General features: G+C 42.7%; 1 protein-coding gene across 3 annotated transcripts in view; it reads left to right on the forward strand.

Annotated features, from left to right (window-relative positions):
• RNF130 (ring finger protein 130) overlaps positions 1 to 9,552 on the forward strand; it is a 131,334-nt gene extending 121,782 nt beyond the window's left edge. For all 3 annotated transcript variants that reach the window (XM_072631256.1, XM_072631255.1, XM_072631257.1), the window contains one exon: positions 1,470 to 9,552. In XM_072631256.1, the coding sequence (XP_072487357.1) occupies positions 1,470 to 1,538 (69 nt within the window). In that variant the 3' untranslated portion in view covers positions 1,539 to 9,552. The remainder of the gene's footprint in view (positions 1 to 1,469) is intronic.
• The last annotated feature ends 3,015 nt before the right edge of the window (positions 9,553 to 12,567 follow it).

Below are 12,567 nucleotides of genomic sequence, written 5' to 3' on the forward strand. Positions count from 1 at the left end.
AATAAAAGAACCAGAGGAAGACCCTCAGCACATTGAGTGGTCTCTCAGTGGAAAATTTTATAGAAAGATATGAATAGGAAATACACCGAATAAAGTTATAATGCATCGTGAAACAGCTACCCACACTGAGGAGATTGCCTAACCCTCAAAGTAGATGTCTCAAAGGGCTAAAGCAGTTGAATGTTTCTGTCATGATTGGAAAGACAATTTACCTTTTAAAGGTTGAAGAAATCATTGTTAAGTATTTAATTCTTCATCACATTGAATACTAAATATACTAAATAATACATGCATGGAAATGTCATTTTTCACTTGATATTGCCAATGGAAACCTTTTTTAATAAAAGGACAAGTGTCTTGAGACAGTGTTTGGGGTTATAGTGTGTAGTCTCTCCCAGTCTAGGCCAGGACAAAAAAAATGATTCATGCATAGTAATTATTCTGATCTAAAAGAGAGACGCCATGACCTTAAGCTTCATTGAAGAGCTTTCTTCTCAGTTCTGTAGGAACTCATTTTGTAACCTGAAGGATGGAAAATGCAAAATATATCTGGGGCTAGGAGCAGTGACAAGCTAGAGTAATGGCTCACTCCTGTCAGTGCCAGCTGCCATGGGGGCTGATGCTGACAGATCTCTTTGAGTGGGGGAGTTCTCAATTTTGGTGGGTTATACTAATGAGATGTCTATACTAAGTTCAGCACTAAAAGCATGAGCCCCCAATATCAGAAGACCACTAGGTTGCCTAAATAGAGGCAGACCGGCCCAAGTCAGAAACTGAGTAGGTCAAGGCTCCCATGGCAGTCACTGATAGGATTGGGCCCATGAGTAGCTCTACACTTCCAGCGTGGCAAGATAGACTCAGTCTTCAAAAAAACAATAAGAAGAAGAGCCAATGTTAGTGTTCCAGTTCACCCAGCTATTAGGATAACAGATAGCAGATACGATGTTAGGCCCAGTGTCTCCTTTGAAGTATGTTGAGAGTTGCTGCTTGGTGAAACAAAAATGTAATATGTGTTATACTTTACATCATCTGCATTTTCCAGAAAAGGTGTGTGAGTGAACCTTATTTATGAAGTGAATTGTGTTAAAAGACATTAGAGAAGCTTGTTTAAAGGGATGCAAGGGTAAATCTTTTTGTAAAGCTGAATGGTCAGCCCCTGACTTCCTGATTTTTGCATATGTCATTTACTTCAAGGATCTGTGATTCTGTCAGTGTGATCACTCCTCCAGCAGAGATCACAATCCTGTGCATTTTTGTGAACTGTTGGGTAATAAATGTATCTGGTATGCTTCTGCTGTGTTGACGCAGATAGGTTCTGTGTTGTCCCCATGTGAAAAGCAACTGAAATGGAATTTGAACTAATGTAACACTTCAACGAGAATACATTTCTCTTTCTCCCCTCTGACCTTGTGACATTTATGCCTAATTCCTGACCAAGTCTCTTTGCTCTGCTTTTTTTTGTTTTTTAGGTGGGCACTTCTTTCATCGGAACTCTTTGTCCCCTCGAAGCCTGGTTTACGAGAGCGAATTCTCCATGATTGAGCCTTCCTTGGACATGTACGATGACAACAAAACCTGAAGAAACCTTGATGTTTGGGGTCACTCTTTTGTTGGTTTCTGACCATTCTTCTTTTGTATTCTTCTGTTGGTGTCTTGTCCTGGAGGAGGAGCTGCTGCATTTCCCACATTGGGGTTGGGTTTCCAGGCAAAAAGCCAAAGTTCCCCCAAGATGGGACTACCCTGCAACAATGCATCATCGCACATTGCCCTTCCAAGGTTGTCCAATCTCACAAGAGGAATGAGCTACATCTGGATACAAGAGGCTTAGCCCTGGGTCCACAGGGTTCATTGTGTACTGAAGATGTGTTATGTCTTTTTTTTTTTTTTAATAAGCATGTACTGCTCTGTGTGAGTGGAGTTTGCCTTTCTAATAGTCTTTGTGATCGAGTTCCATTGTGTGCCCAAGTCTACCAGGTGATGTTTTGGGGTTTTTTTTTTCCAATTAAGAGGATCATGAGCTACTGCCCAGTTGGCTCTCCATTCTCTCTTTCTGTGATGAGGCCTCTTTCTGAAGGAACTGGGGAAAGGGCATGTACCATTGTCCTTGCCACATGACTGACCAGCTGTGCTCCTGACAAAGTGGCCTGTCCTTAGAGCCATGATGAGTGGTGGCAGTGGGTGCCAGCAATGAAGAATAGTCATCCACATGTTCATTTCCTAGCTTCCATTTTTGAGCATGAAGTCACTTTTACAGTCACTGGAATGTCACTCCAGCTGTGCCTGCCAGCCCACATTCTAAGGGAGATGGGGCAAACATCCCTGTTCTTTTTGGTTGGTTCCTAAGTACTCAAATCTCACGCAGGATGAACGATGGTCAGCTGATTCTTTTCACTGTGGAGTTAAACCATCCTATTCTCTGGTATGACACCAAGTGAATACCACTCCCTGGTCTGGTTTGGTAAAACAACAGTCTCTCCCACCTACCAGTCCCGATAATGAGAATGAAGAAAGCAAAGGAGGATGAATAGGGAAGTTTACATATAGACATACAGAAAGGAGGCATCTTCTATTTTTGTCCAGCAGGAGAAAAAGGAGATGCTTGTTTAGAGCAAAAACAATAAGGTTAGAGGCCAGAAAGATGTGTATGTGTGTATTTGACACGTAACTGCCAGCATCCTTTGATGAGCGAATCAACCCAACATATCTATGCACCTTTTGCTATGACAGTTTAATCTGCTTCTCCATTTTAATCAGAGTTACTGTACGGGAACTTACAAATGCTTTTGTATCATTATGTGAATGAAAATTTAAATCTCTGTACATCTTGACATAGTTGTAACAAGGAACCCAAAGAAAGGACTCCTCTGCCCAAGATACTTTGGGATCTGTAGAGCATAAATTGAAGAGGGGTACTTGCTGTTTTTCCATATGCAACCAATCATTTTTAGCATGTGTCTTACTCTATATAATGTTTTGAGGCTGTGACTTAAACACAAATGAAACCCTGCGTTTCATCCAAAACCCTCAGTGAAGTGGTTGTCTTTAGTAGAAGAGCTTTCCCTGACCTAATTCCATATCTCCCCTCAACAGTTCGAGGCAGGAGCAGGGCAGACTTTAAAGAAATTAATAGCTTCAGGGTTTGTTTGTTTTTTTGTTTTTTTGTTTTTTTACCTTTACTTAGCTAGGTGTGATATGATTGTTTTTTCCCTTTCTTTTTATTATGGCCCTTATACTGTAGAAATATTTTTGATAAACTGAGTTTTAAACAAAACACGATTTTGGCAAGAAAAGCTTGACCTTGTGGGTGAACAGTTTCAGAGCAAAGCCAACAACAGTCATAGTTCAGTTATAGGGAGGGGGTGAGGGAGACCAGGCATCCAGTCTCACTTTTATTGGGTCCTTCCTGGGTGGGCAAGATAGCTGTTCGCTCAGTTTCTCAGTAATTGTTGGCTATGCAGTACCTAGGGAGCTCTTTCAGGAGAGCTATTTAGACTAACCTGTAATTTCAAACTGAGCCTCAGTTTTGTGAAAATGGTGGCAATCTTTCTGTGCAGACACATAAAGGAATATCAAATTCTTCATTGGAGAGATGGACCTGAGAAGTCAACAATGAAGACGTGACTAAAGGGTATCATTCTTGACTTCAAGCAATTCCTTGGATTAAAGGGACTCTTGCCCAGGGAAAACTCAATTGCCATTCACTCCACGGGACTGGAGGCCTCATCACCACTCCTTAAGGAAAAGGTTCCTCTGAGCAGAGCAGAGCGGGGCATGGTTTCCTTTCTAGGAGTTGGATTTGCCCATCTAGGACTCTTCTCTGGTTCTGCAGTGTTACTGAATTGGCTCTTGTATCACCAGCAGAGTGGCTATCAACAGAAAATACATCCATCTTATTTAAGAATTTCCTTCAAGAAAATTAGTTGTGTTTGGAAAGGAATCCAAATGAGGGTGGTAGAGGGCAGGCTATTTAAGAGACTAACCAGTAATCTCTCATTGTTACCACATTCTCACTGTCCTTATTCTGGACCCCATTTTCCCAGGAACAGTCAGGATCAGTCTATCCAAGTGTGCCTCATCATCAGATAGTTGGCCACCAGGTAATGACTTTTTTTTTCATCCTCAGCCATCCATGACGACCCTCTCTATTAATGTGTAAAGAGATTTCAGACTGCATTGGTGAAGAGGAATGGGTTACCCATACTGATGAAATTGCCACTCCCTTAAAGTATCGAAGTATTCTGAACTGTAGTATCCCTGAGCCAGGGCTAACCGCAAAGCTGCTTCCTCCTCTGGCATTCAGTGGCTCTAGTACTATGGCCCCATGGGCATAAAATATTGGGATTAAGCCATGCAACAGGTGCTTATCAGGGAAGCCAGTAAATGTTGCTGGGTCTCAGTAGCTTCCTGAGGAAGAAGCTACCTTGGAGCCCTTTCTGATGTCCTTTCTCTTCTGTACCACCTAGTACAGCCCCAGGGTACCTTGAACAATTACACAGGGATTCTACAGGTGAATCAAGAAATTGGTTAAAAGGATAGGACATTCCATTGATAAAGGAAGCATGTTTCTAGTCAGCAAACATATTGTTTTTTGCAAATCACAGGGCTGTCCACTATGTTTATAAGGCCCCCAGTGGTGTTAACGGAGTTAGCTTTTTTCTCCCAAACTAGGAAATTCATTCCCTCAGAAATTTCATAAGAGAGAAACAAACTACTTCTGCTTTTATTCTTTTTGAATTGTGCTACTCACAAAATGCAATCATCTGAATATGTTGGTGGGATTGTCAACCAAATGCATCAACAAGTATGACCAACATCACTCTTTTGAAGGGAAGAATTGGCTATTTTCAATGAGCTATTTCCCATCTGCTTTATAAGAATTCAATTCTGTTTTGTTTGTGTAGTCTTCTTACATGAGATATTTCACTGACTGTAACCTGTCTTTGTTGTTGATGGTACATGAATCTTATCGCTAGACATCTCTGATCTCTGGGCAGCTATTTCTAATGCAGAGAAGCAAGGAGGATCCATGGTCTGGGGACTTGTTTTGTAAAAGGGCCTTGGGGTCTTGCTTTTCTCCCTCACTCTTCTGTTGATTCCAAGGCTGGATCATTTACAACTGACTGCAGTGACTGCTTGGTCCAATTTGTAATCCCAGGCCCATTCTTGGCCAGTCCAGAAACCTAGTGATTTACTTATTCTTGGGAGTGCTACCTGCATTCTCAATCAGTGACAACTTCCTTTCTCCCTAGGTCATGAGGAAAGCAAATAAATTCAAGACAGGGATTCCATCTCCTCCAAAATGACACAATGATTAAGCCCTTCCATCATATGCTTATAGATATTAAACTGTAACCCAAATAATTCACATTCTGTAGTGCTTTAAAGTTTATAAAACACTTTCCCCACAACAATCCTGTAAGATAAGTATGATTATCCCATTGTCTAGATGAGGAAACAATCTCAGAAGTAGAATGATTTGCCTAAGGTCACAGGGCTAGGGAATGTTTGAGCCTAGACTTAAACCCAGTCTCCTGACCCTAATGATAGGTTCTTTCCAGAACAACAGACTAACTCTGGTCCCCTTGAGCTACTTGCTCAGTATATACATATATTCCATCCCCAAAGTGCAGCATGCATGGTGTTGGGGAGAAAGTCCTGAACTTGGAGTAAGTACAAAATCCAAGCTCTACTACTTACTATTTGCATGACATTAGGCAAACAGTTAACCTCTCCAAGCTTCTTTTTCCTTGCTAACAAGAATCTCCCTATTGTCTATTTTAGAAAAAACATAATGCAGACATGGACCAGTAGATGTGCTTGCTATCTCTGCAGGAATTCTCCAAGGCAGCCTCTGTTAGGGAGAGAAATCTAAGCCTTTGAAAGTGGTAGCATCCTTCCCTAGAAATCCAGTGACAGTATTTGAAGCCCCACAGGGCCCGATATTTTTAAGATTTGTGAATGATTGAACTCAAAGCCCACTCAGTCCTTAGAGAAAATACATGCTAAATACAAATTCTAATAATAATGACTGGTGGGTGGTATTTTAAAGATTCCAAAAGGCATACATATATGTATATGCCATTTGAAACTCACAGTCCATGAGGTAATTACCACAAATATTGCTATTCCCATTTTACAGATGAGGAAACTGAGGCTAAAAGAGGTTAAATGACTTGCCCATGATCTCACAACCAGTAAATGCCAAGGTTCTTCCTCACAGAAGGTTGGCTTTCATTCAAAGAAGACAAAGGTCTTCCACTTTCTGGTGACATGGACATCAGCCACCTTGAGAGTGAAGTTGCTTTTCCCCTTTCATTTCTACTGACCTATTTACTCAGTATCTTAAAATCAACTAGCTCTTGAACAGGTCAGGTACACAGCCATGAGAAAGTCTGTGAAAGAGAGACTGGAAAATGCTTGTTAGACCATAAACATTTCTGTGATGTTCATTGATTTCATAGCATACTGCAAATAGTAAGTGTTTAATAAAATGCTTGTTGAATGTTGAGGTAATACGAGTGGGGTTAGGACTGATTTCCTGCATAACATGTAATGATAAATTACATGATGACTGATAGTGTTTTATATTTTCAAAGCACTTTTCTCCTCTAAGGAAAGTACTACAAGTGTTGTTATCCCCAGGCCCCCCCCCAAAAAAAAAAAAACATTTGCCCAAGGCCAGATGGCAGTGAGTGTCAGACCTGGGATTTGAATCAGTATCCCTGATTCCAAATCCAGGGTGCTCTCTACTACACATACTGCCTCTGGAGAGAACTGAAAAGGTTACATTGGGTTTTGTGGGCAAAGTGACAGCAGAATAAAGACGAGAACAAAATGGGGTGAGGGGAGAAAAAGGGAAGATATGTATCTGCATTTGGGAAATGGAATTGTCTTTTCCTGATTTGTGAAGCAGCAAAAAGGAGAGAGGAAAGTGAGGGCCACCAAATTCTCAAGTCTTTGTGCTTGGATACGTAACTTAATCATCGTGGGTTCTGTCCCCACATCTTTGCCATTAACTTGCCATGTGGCATATCACTTAACTTCCTTGGCCTTACCTACATTCCCCCCATGTGAGGTCAGCCATCCTTGCGTTAGGAAGAGGTTGATGAGATGCTCTGGAAAAGGGAAAGTAGAAAGGTCAATTCAAGAAAGCCATCTTTCTGTAGTCTGACCTAGATATTGCCTTTTGGGGAATCATACTTTTCTGTGGTGGCAAGAAATCCTTGGCATGGCACCCTCTGGAAATCCCCACATTTCTCAAGAGGTTCAGAAAGGAGCACCGTTTTCCTTCAGGTGCTTCCTGGTAATTTCAGGCACCTACAGTGGCATCTAGTTCTCTAGTAGAGAAAACTAGCTGGCTCTGCCAGCAGGTCTTTTGTTAACGCACTTTCTGTGTGGAGCTTCACCACTCTCTGATGTTGGCAGTGTATACTGTATACTGTCCCCTAATCTGTGAATATCCAAGACTCGGTCTCACCTTCTACACCCAGATTCTGGGTGTCCCTTCCTGCCTTTCTCCTTTGAGAACACTAACCCTCAATCTGTGATCTGGGATTGGGTGAAAGTGTTTCTTTTCATCCAGTAAGCCAGAACAGCATTGAGCTTGATTATTTCAAGTCGTTACCAACCTGATTTGTGAATACATCCTGTATGACTCAGGTTCTCACATTCCTTTCCACTCTTAACCCAACACAGGGATGAATTTTAAGGATGAATATATGAACCTCTGAGAAAAACCAAAGGTCTCTTCCTCTGGCCCTAGAGTAGCATGAGGGGCAGATTCTCTTCTGCTCTTGTACAGATGAGCTGTGAGCAGTCTTTTGTGGAGGCTTTGCTTTCATAATCAGTCCACCCACCCACCCTTTTCATTCTGTATCCAGGGATAATGATAAAAAATGTTTGAAACAGGCAGGGCCAGGACCTTTGTAGAGAGAAAAAAAAACTTCCATTGGACCAGAATTCTCCAGGCCACAATTTACTTATGGACATGGCTTGCTGTGCTCTCAGATCAGTAATGCTGGCGCAGTACAAATTGACACATTCCTGATCAATGCACCACTTTGCTTGCTAGGCAAGAGTGTGTGTGTCAGAAAGGGAAGAATCAATGACCTTGGTGGAACTTAATGAGCTTTGTCCCAAGCTCAGCAAGGCCATTCACCAGCTCCTAAAGACTTTTATGATCATCTTTCCTAAACTCCAGCATTCTCAATCAGCTGCTTGAGAGCCAGAGACAGTTTTAGTGGATTCTCAAGAGCTATTTTTACATAATTAACAGGATGCAAGAGCTCTTTCTGCTTTCCCTGCTTTCTGCACTGGCCACCTCCTTCCTCTGACTTTCATTTAGGCCTAGAGGAAGTCAGCATGTGCCCCACCAGGACATTACCAGTGACTGAACAACTTGGCCCAAGAGGCACCACAACAGTCAGATGACACCAGGTAGACTCCTAAATGGCAGAATCCTTTCTTTCTACTAAGCAAGCATCTTTTTATAGCCTGGACACAAGCAAATGATTACACACACAAGACGTGTGCAGCATCATGATCCAGTGCTGCAGTTCTGCCTTTGGGGTGGGTTAGATGAGGCTGAAGGGCCGTTCGTTGGACTAGAAAGAGTAGGTAAGACAAGACCACCATCTGGTCACCTACACCTGGCAAGTTTTGGCGGTGATTTCAACTCTCCAACTTTTAAGATGTTCTTTAGGGGAAGAGACGTGATTTTCAGGGAATGGGGCTGTCCTGCACAAATTTTGGTTAGGCCGTCTCAGAACATCATTCTCTATTGGGTGTAACGTGGTCACTGCTCTAGCTAAGGGGGTGGGGGGGATAGACAGAATAGGAAAAAAATTACTCTACAAAGTAAAATATTAGTCATAGAAAGAGGTAGAAAGAGCTACTGCCCAAAGTAGAAAAATAAATTCCCACTGACAACCTTGAAAATTGTAACCACGAGTTCACTAGGATGAGCTCTCATCTAAAGTGCCCCAAGGTCATGCCATGATGAGCCCCCCAGCCATCAGGATTCATGTGAGATATTAAGTCCACCTATTGGGGCTTTGAGTCAGAGAAGACCTGCTGCTCTAGGTCACCGATAACTATGCACAAAGTCTAAGAGGGTGAGAGACAAAAAAATATTTTTCTACAATAGCACAGGAAACTCTTAGGAGGAGGAGAGGGGTCTTTCCAATAATCCTCAACATGGAAAGCTGCATGTTGACTTTGTCCTAAGAGATGAGAGTCAAGATTCTATGCATTTGAAGCCGTATTTACTCCAGAATAGATGGAGACAGGAACAATAGGTGTCCTATACTAAAAAATGTAAGGTTGATAATTGCATAAAATGAGAAGAGTATTGCCTTGTATTGAGATGGCACCTGCAAGGAAGTTGTGGGAGCCCTTGGGAAACACAGCTTGACAGCAGCAAAACTCGGTGCACACGTTTTAATGTCAGTATAATACAGTAGTGACATTCTGTGGTATATGCTGACAGGTGTATACCTGTGGGTTTGGGTTTGCTAATGTAATACATTTCAATAAAAACCTACTGAAAATGTACTGGTGCCTGATCATGTCCAATGTTTCACACGAAGGCATGAGGGAGGAAGTAAAGGGCTTAGCCCGTTTGCAGAATGCACTGACTGACAAGCCCAGGGGATTGATGTCTCCATCCTTTAGTCCTTGGCTATTTCCCTTCTGCTCTGGAACTCTTTAAAAACACCCCAGGATCCGCAGCCTAGAGAGGGGAGTGAGATCATGTGGATGATTGTTCCTGGTCTTGAATTTTTCTACTAAATTGTCTCAGAAGTTAGAAGAAGTCTCAGAAGTTAGGAGGACCCTGTAGCTGATTGCTTTACCTCTCCCATACTAAAAATAGTCTTATGCCTGCCAAGCTTTCTTCACAATAGCCATGGGAGATGGGCTGATCAGGAATCACCACCTCCACATTATGGTCAATGAAGCAGGCTCAGACAGAAGTGACTTAGCAAGGTCAATCAGGAGCACCTGGTGGAAATGAGGTTTGATCTCAAGTCTTCTGACGCTAAGTCCCGGGCTCTTTCCTCTACATCGCAATAAGGAAAAGGGCAGATGTCTGTCGATTCTTTTTTAACTCCAATTGAGAGGCAATGTAGTGAATAAAGAAAAACTAGAGTTTGAGTCCCAACTGACATATGTGTGTATGTATGTATATTTGTGTGTATACATATATGTGTATATACACACACCGTCTGTATGACTCCAGTGCCCTAGACAACTCTTGGATTCTTTATCACAGAGGAAGTGCCAGTCTGTATTGATAGAGGAAAATTCCTCTCTGGAAGTTCCCTACTGCAATGAATTCATAGATCTAGACCAGAAACAAAAAACAAACCCGGTAATTAATTCTATGGGCTGATTCGGTCTGAAAAATGAACCTCAGCTACTCAACTGAATGTACTATTAGGAGAGGCCTCTCACTAGTCTATTCATTTAAAGTCATTTTTTCCCATGATTCTTTCCCACCCCACCACCACCCTCACCCCAAAGTACCACTCTTTCTTCCTCCCAAGACCTATCAGCCTGTCTTTGTGCTACTTCTTTACCCTCTTTTTTTCCCCAGTCCACTTCTGGTTTCCCCCAGATTTCATGCCCATCAAAACCTGAGTTTGGCCCAGATGGAGAGTCCCGCACACAAAGGGATAGATTCACCCTCCTGACCCTGCATAGCGTCCTATAGCCCTAAGCAAGAAGAAGGGAAATAGAATGTGAACTAAACTCATGGCTCTGTTTGTGATCCTGAATTTGCCATCTCTGTGACTCAGGCAAGTTATTGGCCTACTTACTCCATGACTGACCCCCATCTGTTAGATGGGCATAATCATATCAGCCTCTGCCTACTTGACTGCCTAATTACTCTCAGAAACTACTACCCTGCTAGACATCTCTGGCCTCTTCTCCCACATTCCCTGGTTCTGATGTGAAAAATTCTAATTTTCCCTCAGTTTAGATGAGATATGATTCCCTGTTATTGTTCAGTCTGAAAGACTGAACTCTTAGTGACCCGTTTTGCGATTTTCTTGGCAAAGATTCCCTTCTCCAGCTCATTTAACAAATGAGGAAACTGAGGCAAACGGTGAAGTGATTTGCCCAGGGTCACACAACAGGTAAGTGTCTGAAGCCAGATTTGAACTCAGAAAGATGAGTTTTCCTGATTCAAGGCCCAGCACTCTGGCACCACCTAGCTGCTCAGGGTTCCCTGCCCAGGAGTGAATTTGATGACAAGGATGGTGCGCTCTCTCTCTCTCTCTCTCTCTCTCTCTCTCTCTCTCTCTCTCTCTCTTTCTCTCTCTTTCTGTCTCTGTCTCTCTCTCTGTCTCTCTCCCTCTCTCTCTCTTTCTCTCTCTCCCTCTCTCTCCCTCTCTCTCTCCCTTTTCCCTCTCTCCTCTCCCTCTCTTCCTCTTTCTCTCTCCCTCTCTCCCTCTCTGTTTCTCTCTCCCTCTCCCTCTCTCCCTCTCTCTGTCTCTCAGTCTCTCTCCCTCTCTCTCCATCTCTCTCCATCTTCCTCTCTCTCTCTCTCCTCTCTCTGTCTCTCTTTCTCTCTGTCTGCCTCTCTCCCTCTCTCCCTCTCTCCCTCTCTTTCTCTCTCTCTCCCTCTCTTTCTCTCTCTCTCCCTCTCTCTCTCTCTCCCCCTCCTTCCCTCCATATATATGTAGATGTATGTATATATGTATGCATATATATTAGAGGAGAGAACTTAGTATAATGGAAAGAACACTTTGGTTTTGAAGTTAATGGAAGTGGTTCTGCCTCTTACTACCTGTGTGACCTTAACAAGTCATTCAACCCCTTTCAGCCTCATTTTTCTCATCTGTAAAACAAGGGATTGAGCCAGATGACATTTGAGGGCCCCATGTGGAAGTGCGCATAGCTGGAAGTTTATTGCATCCTTAACCAAGCTGTGGATGGACCCCACAGAGGAGAAAGAAGTTGGGGCACATCCCTTAATGCCTGCTGCTAGTCTGGGGCAGAGGGGGTAGGAGGAAGGGGCAAGTGCTGGCTCAGAGCTCCTCTTCTCTCCCTCCCTCGTGGTACCCATCCAACGTGATGTTTATAGAAGTGATGGAAGGGTGCCTCAATCTGTCAAAGTTTGAATGATGATTAGATATAGAGCCCTGCTGAGACACAAGCAGAAGTTTTACCAGGCCTCTGTCCTAGTAACTAGGTGGCTCAATGGATAGAGCACTGGACCTGGAACTAGGAAAACCTGAGTTCAGATCTGGCCTCAGATAGTTGTATAACCCAGGGGCCAGTTCCTTAACTTCTGTCTGCTTCAGTTTCCTCAGCCATAACACAGAGATGATAACAGCAGTTGTGAGGATCAACTATGATATTTGTAAAGCACTTTGTAAACCTTAAAGTGCTTTATAAATGTTAGTTGTTATTATAATCCTTAAGGAAATAGGCCAACTACAGATAAATACATAAACATTGCCATCTGCATTTATACACCCAAGCCCTGCTTATTCATCTTTTCAGACATAATTGTACCTCAAACAGCAAAGGGTACCAGTTATTATTTGGATCAGGAGATTG

This window comes from Notamacropus eugenii, chromosome 1, assembly GCF_028372415.1.
Source record: "Notamacropus eugenii isolate mMacEug1 chromosome 1, mMacEug1.pri_v2, whole genome shotgun sequence".
NCBI lineage: Eukaryota > Metazoa > Chordata > Mammalia > Diprotodontia > Macropodidae > Notamacropus > Notamacropus eugenii.